Genomic DNA, 21,588 nt, shown 5'->3' with positions numbered 1-21,588 from the left:
CCAATGACCTATACCTGTTATTAGCCTTGAATACTGCTTGATGTAGTGATATCTGCTTGTTACAAAAATATTTCTATAGATTTTTGCCCTGCTTATCCTGTGTCCTAAGAATGCCTATCAGTCTTCTTCCTACTTCTTGGCAGGGAAATGTTCATCTTCCTATAGCTGCCTGAAGGTGGCCAGCCCTGAGTTTCATTAATATTGGATAGGTTTTTGTTTTCAAAATTGTAGTAGTCCATTTCACAATTCCAAAAATGTACATTTAGAATGGCATTATATGGATCTTAATTGCTTCTGATTCAGCTTTAATTTCAGGATGCCAGCAAGTCTTTTGACATATTCAGCCACAAAATATCAAGGAGCCGCATCTCCTTGATATTGTTACACTCGGTATGTCTTGCCTGGGAGAGAACAAGATAGTTGGAGATAGCCCTTTCTTTCATCTATTGGTTCATTGTGACCTCTAGATTCCCGCTTGAAGCCTTCAGTCTCTGTCTCTCCTTGACACACATTAAAACTTTTACAATTCTGGAATCTGAAAGACATTTTTTATCTTATTTGGGAAAAATTCCACAAGACAAAGGAGTGTAGTCATTATCCTTATTTCTGCAGGACATCAAAATACACATCCAAGAATGAATAATCAGAGTAAGTGATGGTACAAAATAGCAAAAGGAAATTCCCTTGTATTTTGTGTATCATGGCCAGGCTCTTCCAGGGTTCTTGCTTCCTAGGGTATTCAAGCTAGAAAGGGCCCCAGAGGTCATCTAGGCTAACCCCCTCATTTTGCAGATAAGAAAACTGAGACCCGGAGAGGTGAAGGTCATGTAGGTAGTGAGCATCAGAGGAAGTGTTTGAATCCAGCTTCTCTGACTTTAGAACCATTCCCCCTGTACCACGAGGTCTCCCTCCAAATCCTCATCCCTTGAAGGTTACACCTGATAATCTTCCTAACAGGTGGTCATATCTATGATCTGGGAATGGGATTGGGCTGGGAGAGTACTTAGTCTCTTGTAAAACCAAAATTGGTCCCTGGCTGTGTTGGTCATGTCATGAGGGATGCAGGAAAGTGGAGGTAGAGTCAAGTTGGTGTGTGGTATTGTCAGGGCTTAAGCAATGGTGGACCAGGTGGTAGAACAGGCAGATTGGTGGCGAGGCTTCATGCATGGGGCATGGTCATACCCCATGAGGGGTTTATTGAAACAAATCATTGCTAAAGTCAAGGGATTAGTCACAGGAAAAGACATGGAGCACACAGATTAGTTACAGGAGCATGGCAGGAGTATGATCACAAAAATGTATGGAAAGCAGTTAATTCAAAACCAAGTTTAATTATCTTTTCTATGCAGATGAATCTCGGATCTATGTACCCAGCTCTAGTTTCTCTCCTGAGCTCTAGTAATGTATCATCAACTGTCTATTGAACATTTTGATTTAGATGTCTCATAATCATCTTAAACTTGTCATGTCCAAAACAGAACACGTTCACTTTCCCTCCCCCCAAAAATCTCCTTTCTAAGAGTCCCTATTTTCAATGAGGACACCACCACTATCTTTCTAGTGACCCAAGTTAGTAATCTTGAAATCCTCACTTTCCACTTACTTTCCAATCCTTACTTTCTTACACTCTGAATTTCCAGTCAGTTGCCAAATCTTGTTGTTTCTCCTTCTACATCTCTTAAATTGATCTCCTCCCCAATCCTTCTCACCTCTTGAATGACCTATTGCAATAGCCTTCTAATTGGTCTCCTTAACTCTAGTCCCTCACCGCTCCAATTCATCTTTTACACAGCCAGCAACATTATTTTCCTAAAGTCCAAGGGTGATTATGTTATTCCTGTCTTCAGTAAATTCTGGTGTTTTCCTATTATCTTGAGGATAAAATATAAAGTCCTTTGTCATGTAAAGACCTTCACAACCTGGTCCCAACCTACCCTTCCAGCTTAATTACATGTTACTCCCTTAAATTAGCCTTCTTTATATATGGCATTCCCATCTCCCATATGTGACACTCTGTTTCCCATCTCTGTACCTTTGCTCAGGCTAACCCCCTATTTAGAATGCTCTGACGTCCTGTCACTCCCAACCACAAAGCTGGGTTTGGGGACACCAACCATAACTCTGTACCTGCTGGGCCCATCATGCTGCCCTGATGTAACCCTTGAGGCCTATCTCTTTATATCCTTTCCAACTGGGACTGAGGGAGATTTTAAACTATGAAAATGTGGAAAGAAAAGTGTCTATTCTCAAGGTCTCTCTCCTTCTCCAACTGCTTTTTTTTTCTTTTTTGCTATATACTCTGTCCCTAGATCTTGATTCCAGCCCTGATGGTCACAGCTGAGAATGACACGATTCTCCTTCCAAAGTTTTCTAAGCACATGGAAATGTGGGTAAGTGTCCTGGGGCCCAAAATCAAGGCGGGATGGGACGGGAAGTGCTTTGTGACAGAAAAAGAGCTATTGAAGAGAAAAAAATGCCCCCAAATGGGGTGACAGAAGCTAAGGGAGAAAGTTGGCCAGTTATCACAGAGCAACAGTAACATGGTGTCTGCCTTGACAAAGCAAAGCAGAGGGTGAAGTGATTTTGAAGTCCATTTGAATCATCTACCAAGATAGGCATCTTGAGGGCATGTTTCCTCCACAAAAGTCCCCTTCAAGTGCTTTATGGCAGACTGGAGATGTTGATGGTTAGGCCTACTTGGTTCAGATTGGAATGAAAAGAAACACCCATAGACTATATAACAGTTGATAAGAGGAGTTTTATGTAATTATATTAGGGGAAGGATATTCAGCAGGGATACAGTATTGATACAGTTGACCACAGCTTCCTTCCCTCTGTGTTGGCCATGCTGGTTTACTGGTCATAGACCTGAGGAAGCAGAGAAGCTCCCGCTTCCTTGTGTGCTGGTTTTCATTTAAACCACCAGGAAGCTATTATCAGTTGTCCCAGTTTAATGTCCATGAGCCAACTAAGTATGGAATATATTTTCAATACCTTTTTAAAGAAAAACTTACCTAGCATATGTAGAAGATATTGTTTCTACAAGAGGAGGTGATCCTTCTTGGGGACTTGAAGGTTATACCAGTGGGTCACAAGCTCTGATGGGTCCTATCAAACTGGAAAGGCTTGGAGAATAAACTGGGTATCTGTCTATAGATCATGTATCTGTCATCCAAGAACAGCTCAGCCAGGTTCAAAGAGGCTCATGGCCAAGTTGGCTGCAGGGTGCTCAGGAAATTTTCTACCCCAGCAATTCACAAAGTCCCAAAAGCTTGTCTACTAGGAGGTAGAAGGGTAGTCCCCAAAGAAGTATTGAAGGGCATAGTCATACCATGTTTTCTTTCTATCTCCCCAGAGCACCTCATAGTGTGAGTGCTCAGGAGTTTCTGTTGACTAATCTAAACAAAAATAAGGCATTATGGCATAACAAGTAGAAGGCCAACCTTAGAATCAGGAAGGAAGGAAGAGAGAGAGAGAGAGGGAGGGAGGGAAGGAAGGAGGGAAGAAGGGAGAAAGGAGAAGGGAGGGAGGAAGGAAGGAAGAAAGGAAGGGAGGGAGGGGAGGAGGGAGGAAAAGAGAAAGGAAGAAGGGAGAGAGGAAGGAAAGAAAAAAGAAGGGAGGGAAGGAGGGAAAAAGAAAGAAGGAAAGGTGGAAAGGAGGGAGGGTGGAAGGAGGGAGGGAAAGAAAAAAGGGAAGGAAGAAGGGATGGAGGAAGGAAGGAGGAAGAAGGAGGGAAGAAAAAAGGGAGGGAAGCAAGGAGGGAGAAGGAGAAAGGGAGAGAGAAAGGAAGAAAGGGGAAGGGAAGGAGAAAGGAAAGAGGGAAAGAAAAAAGGATGGAGGGAAGGGGGGAGGGAGGAAGGAAGGAAAGAAGGAGAGAGGGAGGGAGGGAAGCATGGAGGGAGGAACGGAAGGAAGGTTGGAAGGAAGGAATGTTGTGATCCTCATAACCCTCGAAGTAGATGCTATTACAATTCCCACTTTATATGTGAGGTAACTGAGACAGCGGTTAAGTGACTTGCTCAGGGTCACATAGCTAATAAATGTCTGAGGTCAAATTTGATTTCGGGTCTTCTGAGTCCAGCTCAGCACTCTATTCTTGCTTCACCTAGCTGTCTCTAGGTGCCCAGGAAGACCTGGGTCCCACATGTGACACAAGTAGGCTCTGTGACCCTGGGCAGGTCACTGACTAAGCTCTTAATGCCCCAGGCAACTCTGTAAGACTAAAAGTTGCAGAAAAACTACCTGTCTTCATTGGTGGAGGGCATTTCCTCACTGGGAGCTCTCAAATCTATTGGGAAATAATCTTTTGCAAAACAGTTTGGTTCGTCCTCTTAATCTGCCTGCACTGTAGCTATAACCTACCCAGAAACTTCAGGGAATGGAGAACAGTCACATGAGTGGTCTGTGATGCACCTTCTAGTCCTCTGACTTAGTCGATAGAGGACTTACCTTGAAGGTAGGAAGACCTGGGTTCAAATGCTGTCTCATTCACTGGCTGTGTAACCCTGGATAAATCATTTAACCTCTCTGAGACTATTTGACTATCTGTAAAAGTAAAGATAATAACATCACCTACCTCATGGGATTGTTGTGAAGATCAGATGAGACAATGTACTTTGCAGATCTTAAAGTGCTTTAATGCATGCTAATTAAGGACATTATTATGATGAGTTAGGGCCAAAACCCACTCCAAACTTACTCCACTGAAATTGTAACCACAAAGTGTAACAGTAGTTGATTGGCCAACCTGATCCTATGCTGGTTAAAGATAAAGCCCCACACATTCTCCCCTCGGTGACCACCCCGAGCTCTGAGGGACAGAATTTTATGTTTTATGTTGTTTCTTGTGGGTTAGTTGTTTATCAGTTGTGTCCAACTCTTTGTGATCCCATTTGGGGTTTTCTTGGCAAAGATACTGGGGTGGTTTGCCATTTTTCCTTCTCTAGCTCATTTTACAGATGAGGAAACTGAGACAAACAGGGTTAAGTGACTTGCCCAGGTCAGGTAGCTAGTAAGTATCTGAGGCTAGATTTGAACTCGGGTCTTTTTTGACTCCAGGGCCAATGCTCTATCCACTGTACCACCTAGCATGACTTTTATACTTTAAGTTGTAAAGGACAATCAATGCCTGATGTTAAGAAATCCTTACTTTCTTTGGTATTTTCTTTCTTTCTTTTCCCAGAAGATGTTTTACACTGTGCTAGGACTTTACCAAGAAGGAGCTTATGGGGGTGATTAGCTGGGTTCCTCCTCAGATTAGCTTTATGTGGCTCAAAAACGTCCATAGTCATTCATGTCTTTTGTGATCATTGGTCATACTTGCTGCCCCAAGTTCGAGACCAAACTGAACCAAGTCACACATAGAGAGAGGCGCATACAGATTTGTGGAAAGAGATTGTTATTGTTCAGTTGTTTCCGACTCTCCGTGACCCCATTTGGAATTTTCTTGGCAAAGATACTGGGGTGATTTGCCATTTCCTTCTCCAGCTCATTTTTACAGATGAGGACACTGAGGCAAATAAGGTTAAATGACTTACCCAGGGCCATATAGCTAATAAGCATCTGAGGCCAGATTTGAACTCAAGTCTTCCTGTCTCCAGAGTCGACCCTCTATTCACTGGGCCATCTAGCTGCCTCCCATAGAAAGAGATGCATCCTTCCTAAAGGCAAGGTGGGGGGATGCTATGGAGGAGGTGACGTGTAGGAAGAAGACCTGCCTGGACCTGAGTGCCTGGAATAAGAGTTAGGGCCTGTTATGTTAGATACACAGTCTATTTAATGGCAACTGATGCTTATTTGGACCTAATAAAGAAAGATATGCTTTGTAAGCAGAAATGAAAAACACTCATCTTGCAGTGTAGACTAAACCAAATTAAAATGTAATTGGGTAATGTTTAGCAAAGTAAATAAAAATATAATACAATATAGATAATGTTTATTTCTGACTTTCTAAGTGAATATACCACCCTAGGATCTGTTTCTATTTGAGTTTGACACCTCCAGGCTACAGGGACTAGAAGGGAATGTGTCTTCTGCCATACTAACCTGCCCCTGCCTCCATTGCCTGTCCCATAGTCGGGAATGCAGATTTATGCCCAGGTTCTGCATTAAAAGATAAAATGGCTTCCTCTCACCTTGGTGGTTCTTTGTTTCAGATCCCCAATCTGACACGGAGAAATATTGAGGAATGTGGACACTGGACTCAAATGGAAAAGTAAGGAGATACTGGACAGCCCCTTAGGTGGGATTCCTTGGGAGGCATCTCTGGCATAAAGTGGAAAGAATGCTGGATTTGGGGTTAATCCGTACCATTCCCCCGCCCCAGGTTCAGACCCTAGGTCTGGCACTGACTAACTGTGTGCCCCTGGACAAGTCACTTTGACCTCTCAAAGCTTCAGCTTCTCCCACTGTGAAGGAAGTGTTTAGACTAAGTAATATCCCTTCCAATTCTAATAATCTATGAAAATTGGGATAATATTATTTACATCATTTGGTTGTTGAAAGGATCAAGTTAAATAATGTATATCACGTACATAGTGTATGATATAGGATGTCCCAAAAGCCATGAGGATGGGGGGGGAGTGGAAGAACTGCACTAAGACTTTTGGGACATCCTGTATAAGGGGCAGCTTGATCATTCAGATGAGGGTAGAGTGTGTAGAATTCTAAGTTCCCAATTCTTCACTCAGTTTCATTCAGGTATGAATTATCTTGACTTTGGTCTTTGCTATGCCAAGTTCTGGCTTTACCATTTACAGCAGATCCAAACTAGTGTAAATGGCACCAGCAGAATTCTTTACAGCTTTTGTTTCCATTGCAGGCCAAGAGAGGTGAATCAGATCCTCATTGAATGGCTGCAAGATGTGACCAAGAATCCACCATTGCTCTCTATGCTCTAATGTGGGGCATATATGTATGTGCGTGTGTGTGTGTATGAGATCCTGCAAACACCTCTATCATTTCACATGGGGAGATTACTCCTGTCAAATGATGGCTTTCTTTTCCATCCACCTCCTTTAACGAACAGCATTATGAGAGCCTGGTGGGATGCACCAGAAAGGCAATGATGCTTCCTTCTCCTCTTGCTACAGCACACACCACAAATAAGGGCTTCAGTTCTGGGGGGAGGGAGGGAAAGGAGATGAGTCTGTTTAATGAGCATAGATGGGAAGCTATTTGAATTACTCCCATTAACACTTTTTTCCTTATGATAGTAATTAAAATAGGTGATAGTTATTAAATAATAGTGATTTAATTTAAAAAGTCAGATTGGGAAAGGGTAATCATTATCAACTGGCCCACAAGTCAGATGCTCCTGGGTTCCAGCTCAGCTGCTTATTAGCTGAATGACCTTGGGCAAGTCATTCAACCTTTCTGAACCTTATCCATCCAGTGAGAGTTGGACTAGCATGAGATAAACTCTCTGGCCTCTTCCATCTCTAGCATAAAAGAGTCAATCAGGAAATTTAAAATGGGGCAAATTTTGCAGGATAAAGAAACCACTAAATGAGGAAGGTCTTCAGATTAGTCTTCAGGTGTGAGATGGGAGAGGGAAAACTGGGGTTTCTAATTTGATTGAATGTTTGATAGTGTTGCAAATTGATTTGTTAGTCGTGGTTATGACTACAATAAAAAAAAAATTTTGTGAAATACAGAGTGGCGTTGAGTTTGCTTTGTTCAGGAGGTAGATGCCAGACTCATGCTTGGAATAAAGTCAGTGATGATGAGCACAAGGGAAGGAGGAGATTTCTTCTGTGAATTTGGATTAGTGGAGGGCCCTTGGGAAATTCTGCCTGTGGTTATGGGACACTAGAAAGTAAGTGGAATTCAAAGAAGACTTTGAGACTCCTGGGATTCATGTCACGCAAGAGGAAGCCACCTCAACTCTGACCTGAGTCTGGCTTGGCCTTGCTCAGAAGCCTATTCAGTGGCCATCTCTTCAGGACTTCCTTCCAAGGTATTCAGCTTACTCCAGGCTGTCCTCCAGGTAGGGGCTTGAGGGCCCAAGGAAGATCATGTTGGGCATCTTAATAATGCAGTGACCAGAGCAGGGCAACTCGGTGGCACCAGAGTGCACAGAGCCCCAGGCCAGGCGTCAGGAAGACTCCTCTTCTGAGTTCAAATCTGGCCTCAGACACTTACTAGCTCTGTGGCATTGGGCAAATAACTTCACATTGTTTGCCCCAGTTTCCTCATCTGTAAGGTGAGCTGGAGAAGGGAATGGCAAGCTACTCCAGTGTCTTTGCCAAGAAAACCCCAAATTGGATTGTGGTAAGTTGGATACGACTGGAAACAACTGAATAAATGGCAAAAGCCTTGATTTTAGGGGCCAAAGGACCTGGGCTTGAAACCGAGCTCAGCTGCTTGCAGTATGTAACAGTAGACGCATTGCTTCAACCTCTTTGCTTTCTTACTTGTAAAAAGAGAAGGATTAGGCTAGATTATAGGGTAATAGCTTATGAGCTAAAAGGGTTCTCACAGACCATCTAGTCCAGCTCTGCCATTTTATAGATGTGGAGTCTAAAGGTGCAAGAGGTCAAGTGAGTTGCCCAGGTCACACAAGCAGAGCCAGGATCCGAATCCAAGGCCTCCAGCTCCAAATCCAGTGTTCTTTCCACTATATTGTGCATCTTCCCTGTTTCCTCCTTAGATGATCTCTAAGGTCCTCAGAAGCAACCAGGAAGCAAAGTGGGGAGAGCTCAACGCCTGGAATAAGGAAGAGATGAGTTCAGATTTGACTTCAGATACTTTGAGCTTTGTGACCCGGGAGCAAATCACTTAATCTCTGTCTGCCTCAGTTTCCTTAACTGTCAAATGAGGATGATAATAAAAATAAAAATATTAATATAAAAATATTAAAAATAAGATATTTTAAAAGTGCTTAGCACAGTTCCTGGCACATAGTAGGTACTTAATAAATGCATGTTTTCATCTTCCTTTCCAATACTAGATCATATGAATTTGTTAGCCTTCCCACACCCCTCTCATTTTTATGAGTATCCAAGGTATGACCCTGAAAGGGAAAAGAGGAGGCGACAACACAAAAAGGCAATGTGCATCTGGTTGGTTGTGTGAAAGGGGGGAGGGAGGTCAAACATCTGGCCTCATCATGCTGATGATGACTTTTCAATACTTTAAAATAGCTGTGGTTTCTTTGGAGGGAGATGCAGATCATAACCCCCTCCCTTCCCATGCCTTAGTGGGAGGCTTAAGGAGTTAAGGAGAGCATCACCTGGTGGCCAGCTGATGAGCTTCTCTGAGTTTAACTGGGCTGGTCCTCAGAGGACGTACCCAGTCTTTGTACCACGGGTTCTTTACTTCTATGGCTCTTTAGCCATTGCCTTACAGGTTCCCTAGGTTCCCACCAACCTTATGCCGTTCCCAACCTATGGATCCTCATCCTCCACCGTCTGATTTCTTCACTCTTGGTTCTGAACTGCTGAGCACCATGAAATAGCATCACAAAATTGAGCTGATTTCATTTGGTGCAAGTTTATGGCGCATCACATCAACAGGGTCGTCAGTGCTGACCATCGATCTTTCTTTTATGCTCCTGGTGACTCCCCATTTGTTGCCCCTTAATGACTATTCCAAAACCTCTTTCTCAGAAACAGATTGTGGAATTAACAAGTGCCCCAGAGGCCATCTATTCAACTCATACATGCAAAGGAATTCCTACTATACCCCATCAAAGGAGCCCCCGCTAACTCCCCTACAACGAGGGGTCGTTCAGCTTCTGCTTGAAGGCCGTTGATGAGGCAGAACTCGCCTCCCCTCTGGACAGCCCAGTCTACTTTGAGGCAGCTCCAATTGCTGGGAAGGTTTTCCTGATATCCTGTCAAAATTTATTCCCTTTGCAACTTTTACCTATGACTGCTAATTGGAACTAAAGGAAACAAGTCTGATCCTTCTTCCATGATAGCCTTTCTAATACTTGAACACAGTTAATACATCCCTCCTCAGTCTTCTGCAGGCTAAATATTCCCCGTTCCTTCAAGTGACCTTTAGATGACACGTTTCCAAGGCCCTTCACCTTCCTGGTTTTTGTTCTCCAGCTTATCGATGTCTTCCTTAAACTGTGAGGCCACCAACTGAACACAATACTCCAAGTAAGGCAGAATCACCTCCCTGTTTCTGGAAGCCATACTTCTGCTAGCACTGCCCAACATTGTATTAGCATTTATGGTTACCACATCACACTGATGACTCATGGGAATGTAGCCTGCAGATCCTTTTCAAACAAACAGTCTAACAACGCCTCCCATCCTATCCTTGAGAAGCTGATTTTTGAACCCAAGTGCAGGACTTGTTACATAGATGCCTATTGAATTACATCTTATGAAATTCAGGTCCAAATTCTAGGCCCTCCCAAGATCTTATTAGCTCTCACTCCAACCCTCATGATGTTGTGGGTCCTCTTCCAGAATGAAGGACAAACGACATCTGCAGATTTGATCATTGCGACATCTCTCTCCTCCTGCTCCCAACCTCACACTTGCCCCCCAACACTTTCAGCAAATGATGACCTTTTCCACTGAGGCGACTGAGGCCATCTAATGTGAGTTATCTTCAACTATTCCTCAGAACCCCTCGGTATCACCCCTTGCTCTCTCCTTTTTCATAGTAATTAACAATAATATTAATAATGATGATGATGGCTAGCTAACATCATATAGTTCTACTGTATGCCAGGCACTGTGCTAAGCACTTTACAAACATTATCTCACTGAAACCTCACAACAATCCTGGGAGGTAGGTGCTGTTATTATCCCCATTCGAGAGTTGAGGAAACTGAGGCAGATAGAGGTTAAGTGACCTGCTTAGGGTCACACAGCTAGTAAATGTCTGAGGCTGAATTTGAACTCAGCTCTTCCAGACTCCAGGCCCAGCACCTCGTCCGCTGTTCTACCTAGCTGCCTACTTACAGGAGAAGTCGCTCTACTTCTCACTAAGGCTAATATCTCTACCTGAACCCATGATCCCACCAAACCTTTCCCTCCGCCAGGGGCACATCTCCCGTCGTCCTGATCTATATCTGGCCACTGGATCCAGATGGCTCCAGAGGAGAAAGTGAGGCTGATGACTTTGCACAGCCCTGCCTCGCTTAAATCCAATTCACTTGCATGTCATGGCATCACCTTCCTGATGTCATGGTCCTCTTTGAGAAGGAAAGACAAAACAACAACAACCTCCTCCAGGACCTTTCTCCAGCAACTTTTCTTAAGCATCATCCATCCCCCGATCTATCAGCTCCTTCCCCAACATGCTCAAGTCTGCCCAATCCTAAAACTGCTTCCCTTTGACCCCTTCAGCTCATCCTGCCACCTACTATCCCATGTATCTCCTCTATTTTATTGCTCGATTTTTTGCAAAAGCCATCTGTATCCACTGACTCTATGTCATTGAGGCCCAGGAAGAACATGACACTTGGGCAGTTATGTCAGTCCTCTGCTTCACTTTCCTCACCTGCAAAGTGATAGTGTTGAACTAGACAATTTCTGAGGTCCTATTCTGGGATTTTATAAGCCTATTAACAAATTTGTCTAATTGCCAATGCCCAAATTAGTTTTGATGGACTAGATATCAATCAATGTAATGGTTTCTGTTTTTCTTGCTTTTTCAACGGGACGTGGAGGTGGAAGGAAGAGAATTTGGATCTGAAAAGAAAATTGAATTTATAGAAATTGTCTATAGGATAATCCCTAGGGAGGACAGGGTCCTAGAGGAGCCATCACGGAGGCAGCCTGAGAGTACAGAAGAACTGAAGGAATTTTAGAAGCATAGAATCTCAGAGCTGGAAATGACCTTACTTAGGTCCCCTAATCCATTCCCAATCTGAAGCACAAGAGTCCCCAGTGATAACATGCAATTCAGTGGCTGAAAAGGTTATGGGATGTAAATGTAATATAATTTTATCATCCCACAAGAAATGAGGAATATGATGGTTTTGGAGAAATATGAACAGATTGGTAGGAGCTGGTTCATTCAGCAAAACCAGGAGAATAATTTACCTAATGACCTCAATAATAAAATGAAAGGAAAAAGCTTTGAAAGACCTAAGGACTCTGACCACATCAGTGACCAATCATGACTTCACGGGACTGATGACGAAACACACTGCCAATGGTGGGGAGGGGGCGTGGACTGGAGGTACAGAATGAGATGTGCATCGTTAGGCTCCGTCCTTGTGTGGATTGGTGTGGCTCCACCATCCTTATTTGTTACAAAGGAGGGCTTCTATTGGTCCAAGAGAAAGTAGGTTAGTAGGTGGTGATAGACATAAAAAATAAACATCAATAAAATATCTTTTTAATACACAGAAAAAAAGCACAGAAAGGGCCACAAATAGAGCAATATTATTGCTACCTTGCTTGTATGCCCATATATGCATCTATATATATAACATATTTGTATACAATTCTTGGCACATGGTGCTTAGTAATTTTTTCTTTGATTCATATACATATATATGTCTTCAGAAAACTTTTATAGAAGTTTATAGTTTCTCATACGATTCTCTTCCCTGTTTTTCAATGATTGAAATGTTTGTGTTTGGCGGTGATGATGAAGTTCACAATAAGAATGGCTCTCTTTTCCCAGGGCAGCCACAGGTGGTGTATGTCAGAAGAGCGACTGAGAGTGGGGACATCCATCACCTCTGTTAGTTCCCAGATGGCTTCAGGAACATTCAAGTATTGTTGTTGTTCAGTCGTTTCAGTCATGTCTGATTCTTCGTGACCCCATTTAAGGTTTTCTTGGCAAAGATACTGCCTTTGCCATTTCCTTATCCAACTCATTTTACAGATGAGGAAACTGAGGCAAACAGGGTTAAGTGACACGCCCAGGGTCACACAGCTAGAAAGTGTCTAAGGTCGTATGGGAACTCAGGAAGAGGAGTCTTCCTGACTCCAGGCCTGGCATTGTATCCTCTGCACCACCTAGCTGCCCCATCCAAGTGTATCTTACCTAAACCTGAACCAGTAGTGTCAATTCTATGAGGGGCGAGGCAATACCCTCCAAGCCAGGTGCATCCTTTTAAAAGTGATGCACCATTTTATTTTTGGTTAGACTTAGAAACCCCATCTTAGTGCCTGGTGATCCCTGATGGCAGACAACAAAATCTTCCATCTTTCCCTCTCCTTTTCAAGACAAATCTTTCCACTTGTGCTTTTGACCCCATTCCCTCTAGAAATTCTATTTCCTTTCTCACTCTGGACCCTCTTCCTGTTTCCATTTGGTAAGTACCTCATCTGGCCTGCTGGGGGGACCCCAGCCATGCTTCACTTTACTGCCCCCATGCTCCCCAGTCATCCTTTTACCAGCCTCAGGCATAACTGTCTCCTCATCACCTCCGCCCTCCTTCCCCTTTCCAGTTCTGGAACCACAGAGATAGGGAATAGGATCAGAGGCACCCCTGGGAGGTTAGGGAAGGGCGTGGGAGGTGTTGTGTAGGTTCATTTTACCAATGAATGCCTGCTCGTTTTCTGCAACTTAAAAGCCTTCCAGCATTGCCTAGAACACTGAGACATTATAAGTGATTTGTTCAAGATCATGGAGTCGATGTATCAGAAGTGGGTCTTGATCCCAGGCCTTCCTCACTCTGTTCCTAACTTCCTCACCAGATATTTATCTATTACTCCAGACTGCCTTTCTCTGGGGCCCCAGTGAAACTAATAATGTCAGTGCTTCTGTCAATCCACTTCCTCATGGCTCCACTCACCATCCCAGTAAATTTCCACATGAAAATATCCCTTCATGGTCACCACAAAGCTTCTTGAGGGCAGAGAATGTCTTTCTTTGCAAATGTATTTGTATTTCCAGTGTCAGACACAATGCTTGGAACATTAAATAAATGCTTCATTCATTTTAGTCTCTTAAATCATTACTTCCTCCCTCTACTGCCTACTGTGATCTCCCCCCATCCTGATCTCCCACTTTCAAACATCTCTATCTTGAAAAAACACATTGCATGCTCCTTCTGCTTTGCTTGACATCCTATTTTCTTCCTTCATTTCATGGCCAAATTTTCCAATGAGTGTTCTCCACCTGCTGACTCCATTCCTTCATTCCTCACTCCCTCCTGCATTCCCTCTGAGATATGGTTCATAAATATTCATTGATTGGATTGGATTACATTTTCTACCATTCTGCTGAAACTACAAGAGTGCAAGTCACCGATGACCCCCTTGCCAAATCCTTTGGCCGTTCTCCCGGTCTCTTTCTCCTTGACCTCTTTTTCTTTCAAACTGGTCCTACCACTTCTTAAAATTCTTCTCTCCTTTTGTTCCAGTGGTATAGCATTATCCTGCGATCTCAAAGGTTTTCTCACCTCTTGAATCATTCTTCTGTCTCTGCCAGGCCAGACAATATTCCACAAAACAATACAATTTCACTACCTCTGCTATCAAGCCTGTGTGGCTGACTCTCTAATCTCTTCTTAGCTGTGGAAACTTGTTCAGTCAGTCAGTCAATAAACATTTATTAAGTACCTACTATGTACCAGTCACACTACTAAGTGCTCGGGATAAAAAGAAAGACAAAAACAAAAGTTCTTACCCTCAAGGAGCTCACAGTCTAACCAGAGTGAAAAAATGGAACCAACTATGTACAAATAAAATATCTACAGGATAAATTGGAGATAATCAATAAAGGGAAGGCCCGAGCATTAAGCCTTAAGGAAAGGCTTCTCCTAGAAGATGGGATTTTAGCTTGGATTTGAAAGAAGCCAGAAGGCAGAGATGAGGAAGAAGCGTGTTCCAGGCACAGGGGAGAGCCAGTGAAAATCCCTGGAATTGAGAGATGGAGTCTTGTGAAAGGATCAACTGCCAAATTGTTATTCCCAAAGCATAAGTCTGACCATGTAGTTCATCTGCTTAAGAAGTTTCATCGGCTCTGTATGGCCTCTAGAATAAAATACATTCTCCTCTGTTTAGCGTTGATAGCTCTTCACATTCTGGCTCCTGTCCATCCTTCTAGGCTGATTTCACTTTATTCCTCTCTCACATATTCTATATTAAAGCCAAACTGGCTTACATGACGTTCCCCATTCATGACACTCCCATCTATAGTCCTGCTGCTAAACCTTCCTCATCCTTCTCACCTGCACTTTTTGGTAACCCTTCAAAGCTCAACACCAGGGCTGCTTCTTACAGGAGGCCTTTCCTGATTGCCTCTCTTGCTCCCTTCCCTGCCACCAAAATTACTTTGTTGTTGTTCAGTCATGTCTGACTCTTTGTGACCCCATTTAGAGTTTTCTTGGCAAAGATACTGGAGTGGTTTGCCATTTCCTTTTTTTTTTTGGCTGGGCAATGGGGTTAAGTGACTTACCCAGGGTCACACAGCTAGTGAGTGTCGAGTGTCTGGTCTGACCCTGGATTTGAACTCAGGTCGTCCTGACTCCAGGGCTGGTACTCTCTCCACTGCGCCCCCTAGCTGCCCCTGCCATTTCCTTCTCCAGTCCTTTTTACAGGTTAGGAAGTTGAGGCGAACGGGGTTGAATGCCTGAGGCCAGATTTGAACTCAGAAAGAGAAGTCTTCCTCACTTCCGACCTGGCACTCTATCCACAGTGCCACCTAGCAGCCCAAAATTACTTCGAAAGAGATTTTGCATTCACTACTTTTGCACATGCTGTTCCCTTTTCCCATTAGAATATAAGCTCCTGAAGGACAGAGACTTTTCATTTTTGTCTTTGCATCCCCAGAACCTAGCATAGTGCCTGCCACAAAGCAGGTGCTTAAGAAATGTTTGTTAAATTCACACACACACACACACACACACTCACGTACATGCTCCCTTGTAACTCTGCTCATTCATGACGTTGCCGCCTTTGAAGTGGAGCTGATCAACAGCATTGGCCTTGACCAGCAGCAGGGTCACAGGACAGGAGAGGATAATGAAACTCGGGCCGAAGTCAGTTCAGTTCTTACTGGTCACCACCTACACTGACCCTGGTTGTATCTGACAGACTACACAATGCTAGCTATCTTATCAGAACAGAGCCAGAGAAAAGAAAGCGAAGCAGAAGCCAAAGCAAGACCTCCCAGTAAAAGTAAAGAAAATGTTCAGAATTCTTCTGTAACCTCTTCCTCCTTATGAGGCATGAAGGCCACATCCAAGCCAGTTCCTCCCAACACAACCCCTCCCCAGATGCTCCTAGGCTACAGGCTTCTACCACAATCTGGGGGCAACCTCCTCCAATTAGCAGGATAAACTTTGCCCCTTTGGATCTCCCTCCAAGAAGGAATTCTTGTATACTTTGTCTCTGACTTTGAAAGCGCACAGTATAGAGGTTTTTATTCTATGTCTTAAAATCAAATGAAACTTACCCAAAAAATGAAGTAGACATACTCTGGACATGAATAATGAAGAAGGGAATCAATGACTCAGGTAAATGTAAACAAATCTTCAAAGGAAAGCTAGATTTGAAATCAGAAAACTTGAGTTCAAATTTTGGTTCTGGTACTTACTCCCTGTGTGAACATGGGACTTAATCTTTCTGAGCCTCAATTTCTTCAAATATAAAATGTCTGGGTTGAGCAAGATGATTTCTAAGGTCCCTCCAAACTCTGAATCTTATGATCCTAATCCTTTTTTTTTTTTTCAGAAATATAAACGAAAATTCTGCTGACTTGATATCACAGAGGCAATGAGTACAACCTATTCAGAATAACAAGGGTGTGTTAGTAATGCCTAAATTTCTCATCTTCCCTGAGCTCCAATCCTGCAATAGCTACTGCTTGCTGGACATTTGAAAGTGAATGTTGGGGCAGCTAGGTGGTACAGTGGATAGAGCACCGGTGGGCCCTGAAGTCAGGAGGTTGTGAGTTCAAATCCAGCCTCAGACCAAACACTTGACAAGAACTAGCTGTGTGACGTTGGGCAAGTCACTTAACCCCAATTGCCTTACCAAAAAAAAAAAAGAAAGTGAATGTTCCATAGATGTCTCAAACACAGCACGTCCTAAAGAGAACTCACCCTCTTTCCTACCAAACCCACCCCTGAGTTTCCGTATTGCTGTCTAGGGAAAGCATCACAACCTTGGCAGCATCCTCCAGTCCTCGCTTTCATTCACCTCATGCATCCAGTCAGTTGCCATATCTTGTTTCTATCTCACAATATCACTCTTATAGGCACTTCCCCACCTGCTACCTGCCCCTCCACCCCACTCACACAGCTACCACCCTAGTTCATCCTCTTCATCTTTACCTGTCCTGATGCAATAGCCTTCTAATTGATCTCCTTGCCTACCTTGGCTCTCTCCTCACTCCAACCCATTCTTTACACAGCTGCCAAAGTGATTTGTGTTTGTTGTTCAGTCATATCTGACTTTTCATGACATCATTTGGGGTTTTCTTGGCAGAGATATTGGAGTGGTTTGCCTTTTCCTTCTCTAGCTCATTTTTGTTATTGTTGTTCAAGCAGTTTGTCAGTTATGTCTGACTCTTTGTGACCCCATATCTTAGCAAAGATACTGGAGTGTTTTATCATTTCCTTCTCCATCTCATTTTATAGATGAGGAAACTAAGACAAACAGTTAAGTGACTTGTCCAGGGTCACACAGCTAGTAAGTGAGGTCAGATTTGAATGCATGGAGATGAGTCTTCTTGTCCACCTTGGCACTCTATCCACCATGCCACCTAACTGCCCCACACCAGAGTGATATTATTTTATTTTTTTAAAGTATATTGTAAAATGTATTTTACACTGTAAAACGTAGGTCTGCCCATGTCACCGTCCAACTCAATGAACATCAATGGCTCCCTATTAGCTCCAGGATCAAATGTAAAGTCCTTTGTTTGGCATTTAAAATTCTTCAGAACCTGGTCCTTTCCTAACTTTCTAGTTTTCTTATACTTTACACCACTCCTTACACTCTACAATCCAACCATATTGGTCTTCCTTCATCTCCTCACACAGTCATAAAGCATTATGTAAACACTAGTTTTACCATTATGATCATACCATGCAGCTTTTCACATAGTAAGCATTTAATAAATACTTCTTGACTGGTGGTCTGAGAACTCCACTTAGTGGAGAAGTCTTAGAGGGTTATCTCAGGCTCAGAAGATGTATGCAACTTGCCCATGATCCCCTAGCTGGTATAAATCCCAAAGGCAGGACTTGAACACACATCCTGATTCCAAGTCCAGCACTCTATCTTCAATACCATGATGGCTCTTGTAAGGGTAATGCCTAATGTACAGGTTAATGATACCTGTGGATATCCAGGTTTTAATTACCGGCTCCTCCCCACCCACAGCTATTGAGCACATGATCATTAGTCATAGCTAGTGAGTTCTTGTACTTATTGTAATTATTATAATTAGTATGATTTGTAGACCTCCAAACCAAATTTTTAGGATTTTTTTTGATTAGTGCTTCAGAGTTTCTGACCAGCATGCATGTTGATGGTTTTATTGGCTACACTGATAATTACTCTTTCAAAGGCAAAGGACTGGGACTGGGCTTCCCTTATGTCCCTACTCATAAGCAGGAGATATTCTTCAGTCTCCTTCCTCCTCAACAGGAAGAGCTAGAGCCCTGGAGGCTGTTGTATTTATTCCAGGTAGTAACTAACAGACCAGTGTAATTGTAAGTGGGGAGTAAGAATCTACCCCAGAGCAATGCCTCTGGATGGGGAGAGGACAGATTGAAGATGGAACCTGGACCCACAACATCTTGGAGTCTTGAGCCAGGAGGAGAGAGACTGGATGATAGTGGGAGAGACAAACACCAGCCACCAGCCGGATAGTAGAACCTGTATTCTGGCAGGGTGGACTTTGGGGCCTAGACCTGTGTTTCAGAACCCCAGATCCCAGACTCCAATCCCCAGGAGCTCTGGAGATCAAGCTTTCCACACCTCAGACTCTGAAATATGTCTATGGTACGGTGGGGAAAATACCACTCTGGGAGACACAAAAAAGGCTTGGATTCTAATGCTGGGCTCAGGATTCAGAAAGAATGGAATTCAAATCCTGCCTCAGACACTTGCTACAGGAACCTAGACAAATCACTTGGCTTCAGTTTCCTCTTTTGTAATATGGGGATAATAACAGTAACCACTTCACAGGATTGTTGTGAGGATCAAATGAGATAGCACTGAAGGACTTTGTATACCTTTTGTTCAGTCATTTCAGTTCAAAGAAGCAGGAGGTAGAGGGCACCAAAGGTAAACTCTATTTACTTCTCGTTGCCATGCTGGAAATGGGGCAGGCAGATAATTTTGTCTCTGGAGGATCAATATCTGTGCCAGTGATTTAGCAGGAAGACCTGAGTTCAAATCCTCCTTCCGAAACTTCCTAGCTGTGTGACCCTGATCAAGTCACTTAATCTCTATTTGCCTTAATCCACTGGAGAAGGAAATGGCAAACCACTCCAGTATCTTTGCAAAGAAACCCCCTGGACAGCATGGTTCATGGGATCATGAAGATTTGGACATGACTGAACAACAACAATCCCTCCAGATTGTTGGGTTTTTTTGTTTTGATTTTTTATTCTTGGGGTTGAGGGTTAGGGGAAAAAAGGCAGAGAACTACTTTATAATAATGATGAATAATATCTCCCACTCTCCCATCCCTTTCTTATTTTGTTGAACCTTCCAGGACTGACTTACAAGGACCTATTTTAAGGGAGAGACCCCTTTTGCATTATCCAGATGCTCTACTCCATCTAAAGTCAATCTGCTTATACTACTGACTAGGCATCTATTCAAGTCAAGTCAGGTGGAATCAACAAGCATTTCTTAAGTCATAGACAAATAATGCGAAAAGGATACATACAGGATAAATCGGAGATAATCAATCTGAGAGGGATTCCTTCTATTTCCCCCTTTTCTTTCTGTCCCCTTTTTTATCTCTTCTCTTTCTCTCCCCTTTTCTTCTCCCCTCCTTCCCCTTCCCCTTTCTTCTCTCTTTCCCCCTCTTCTCTTACATACATACAACTGCCCACTGATCACTTTACTCACATACCAAAAGCCAAACATCACACTTTTTATTCATTTTCTTTCTAACTCAGCCATTCTTCAACTGATGGACATGCCTTCAGTTTCCAATTTTTTTTACCACCACAAAAAAAAAACTGCCATAAATATTTTTACATAAAAGACTTTTTCCTATTTCTTTGATCTTTTTCGATCTAACAGCACGGCTGGGTCAAAGGGCATGTACTGTTTAGTAACTTTTTGTGTATAATTCCAAATCACTTTTCAAAAGGTTTGTATTCATTAACAGGTCCTATTTTCCCACAACCCTTCCAACATTGATCATTTTCTGTTTTGTCACTCTGATGGGTGTGAGAAGGAATCTCAGAATTGATTTAATTTGCATTTCTCTAATTAGCAGTGATTTGGAACATTTTTTCATATGGCTATAGATAGCCTGGGTTTCTTCCTATAAGAACTGCCTGTTCATATCCTTCAACCATTTATCAGCCAGGGAATGGCTCTTATTTTTATAAATGTGAATCAGTTTCTTATGTAATCTTAGAAATGAGACCATTTTCAGAGAAACTTGCTGTAAATATTTTTCCCAATTAATTGTTTCTCTTTTCATCTTAGCTACATTGGATTTTTTTGTGTAAAAACTTTTATTTTACCCAAGTTATCTGTTTTATCTTCTGTTATCTTCTCTATCCTTTGTTTGTTTATGATTTTTTCTTCTCTCCATTCTTCTTGTAGGAATTTTTTCCCATGTTTTTCTTTGGATAACTCTGGGCTAGACCACTCCCCTAAGTAACAAATGTGGGTCCAGTGCAGTCCAGTGCAGTGAAGCATCCTAGAGCCTTATAATGGGCCATTTCCTTCCCTGTTGTTCAGGAGTGGTTGCTCAGAGTACCTTTCAGGTAACTCACTAGGAGCACTTTAGCTGCGGATGCTCTATAGCTTAAATTACCAGGGATATTGTGCTTTGTACATACCTAATGTGGTACAGTGAAAAATATGCCGGACTAAAAGTAGATACAAGAGGGGTGGAAGGTAGGGAGGAGGAAGAACTGAGTTAGATGTCAGAAGACTTGTCTTTACTAGCCCTGTGTCCCTGGACAAGGCACTTAACGTATCTGGGGGTGTATCTCCAGTTGTCCTGATCTTCCCACTGGACCCAGATGGTTCCAGAGGAGAAAGCGAGGCTAGTGACTTTTTACAACCCTGCCTCACTTAAATCCAATTCACTTGCAAGTCATGGCATCGCCTCCCTGATGTCATGGTCCTCTTCCAGAACAAAGGACAAACAACAACAAAACAAAGGTCTTGGTCAAAAAGCCAGAAAGTCCAGGAGCATTCTTGCTCCCTGGACCTCAGCCCCTGGGCTTAACCTGGGGAAGATGTACATTTGGAAGAACTCCCCTCCCTCCCTCCCTGCCTTGCCTTCCCTCACACCAAAGAAGTCTTTGGAGATTGGGATAAGTGATCTGAAAGATCCTACAAACTCTAAATTCTATGATCTTGAGGTCTATGCAGCAATTTTTCTCCCCCAAATCCCAGTGCCCTGGGCTGCAGCCTATAATCTCATCTCCCAAAATGGGGAAAGGGGTCAGTTACATATTACCTAGCCCAAAATCCCTGAGGGCTGACTCAGCAGTTGAGGCGGGGC

At 43.0% G+C, this 21,588-nt stretch overlaps 1 protein-coding gene across 1 annotated transcript in view; it reads left to right on the top strand.

Annotated features, from left to right (window-relative positions):
• EPHX2 (epoxide hydrolase 2) overlaps window positions 1-7,652 on the top strand; it is a 72,437-nt gene extending 64,785 nt beyond the window's left edge. The window contains exons 16-18 of the mRNA XM_027852996.1: window positions 2,310-2,390; window positions 6,156-6,214; window positions 6,821-7,652. Coding sequence (XP_027708797.1) covers window positions 2,310-2,390; window positions 6,156-6,214; window positions 6,821-6,899 — 219 coding nt within the window. The 3' untranslated portion in view covers window positions 6,900-7,652. The remainder of the gene's footprint in view (window positions 1-2,309; window positions 2,391-6,155; window positions 6,215-6,820) is intronic.
• The last annotated feature ends 13,936 nt before the right edge of the window (window positions 7,653-21,588 follow it).

The sequence above is a fragment of the Vombatus ursinus genome, unplaced genomic scaffold (genome assembly GCF_900497805.2).
Source record: "Vombatus ursinus unplaced genomic scaffold, bare-nosed wombat genome assembly UNPS02000580.1, whole genome shotgun sequence".
Lineage (NCBI taxonomy): Eukaryota > Metazoa > Chordata > Mammalia > Diprotodontia > Vombatidae > Vombatus > Vombatus ursinus.
The sequence above is the reverse complement of the archived record's forward strand: the minus strand, read 5'-3'. Positions and strand labels throughout refer to the sequence as shown.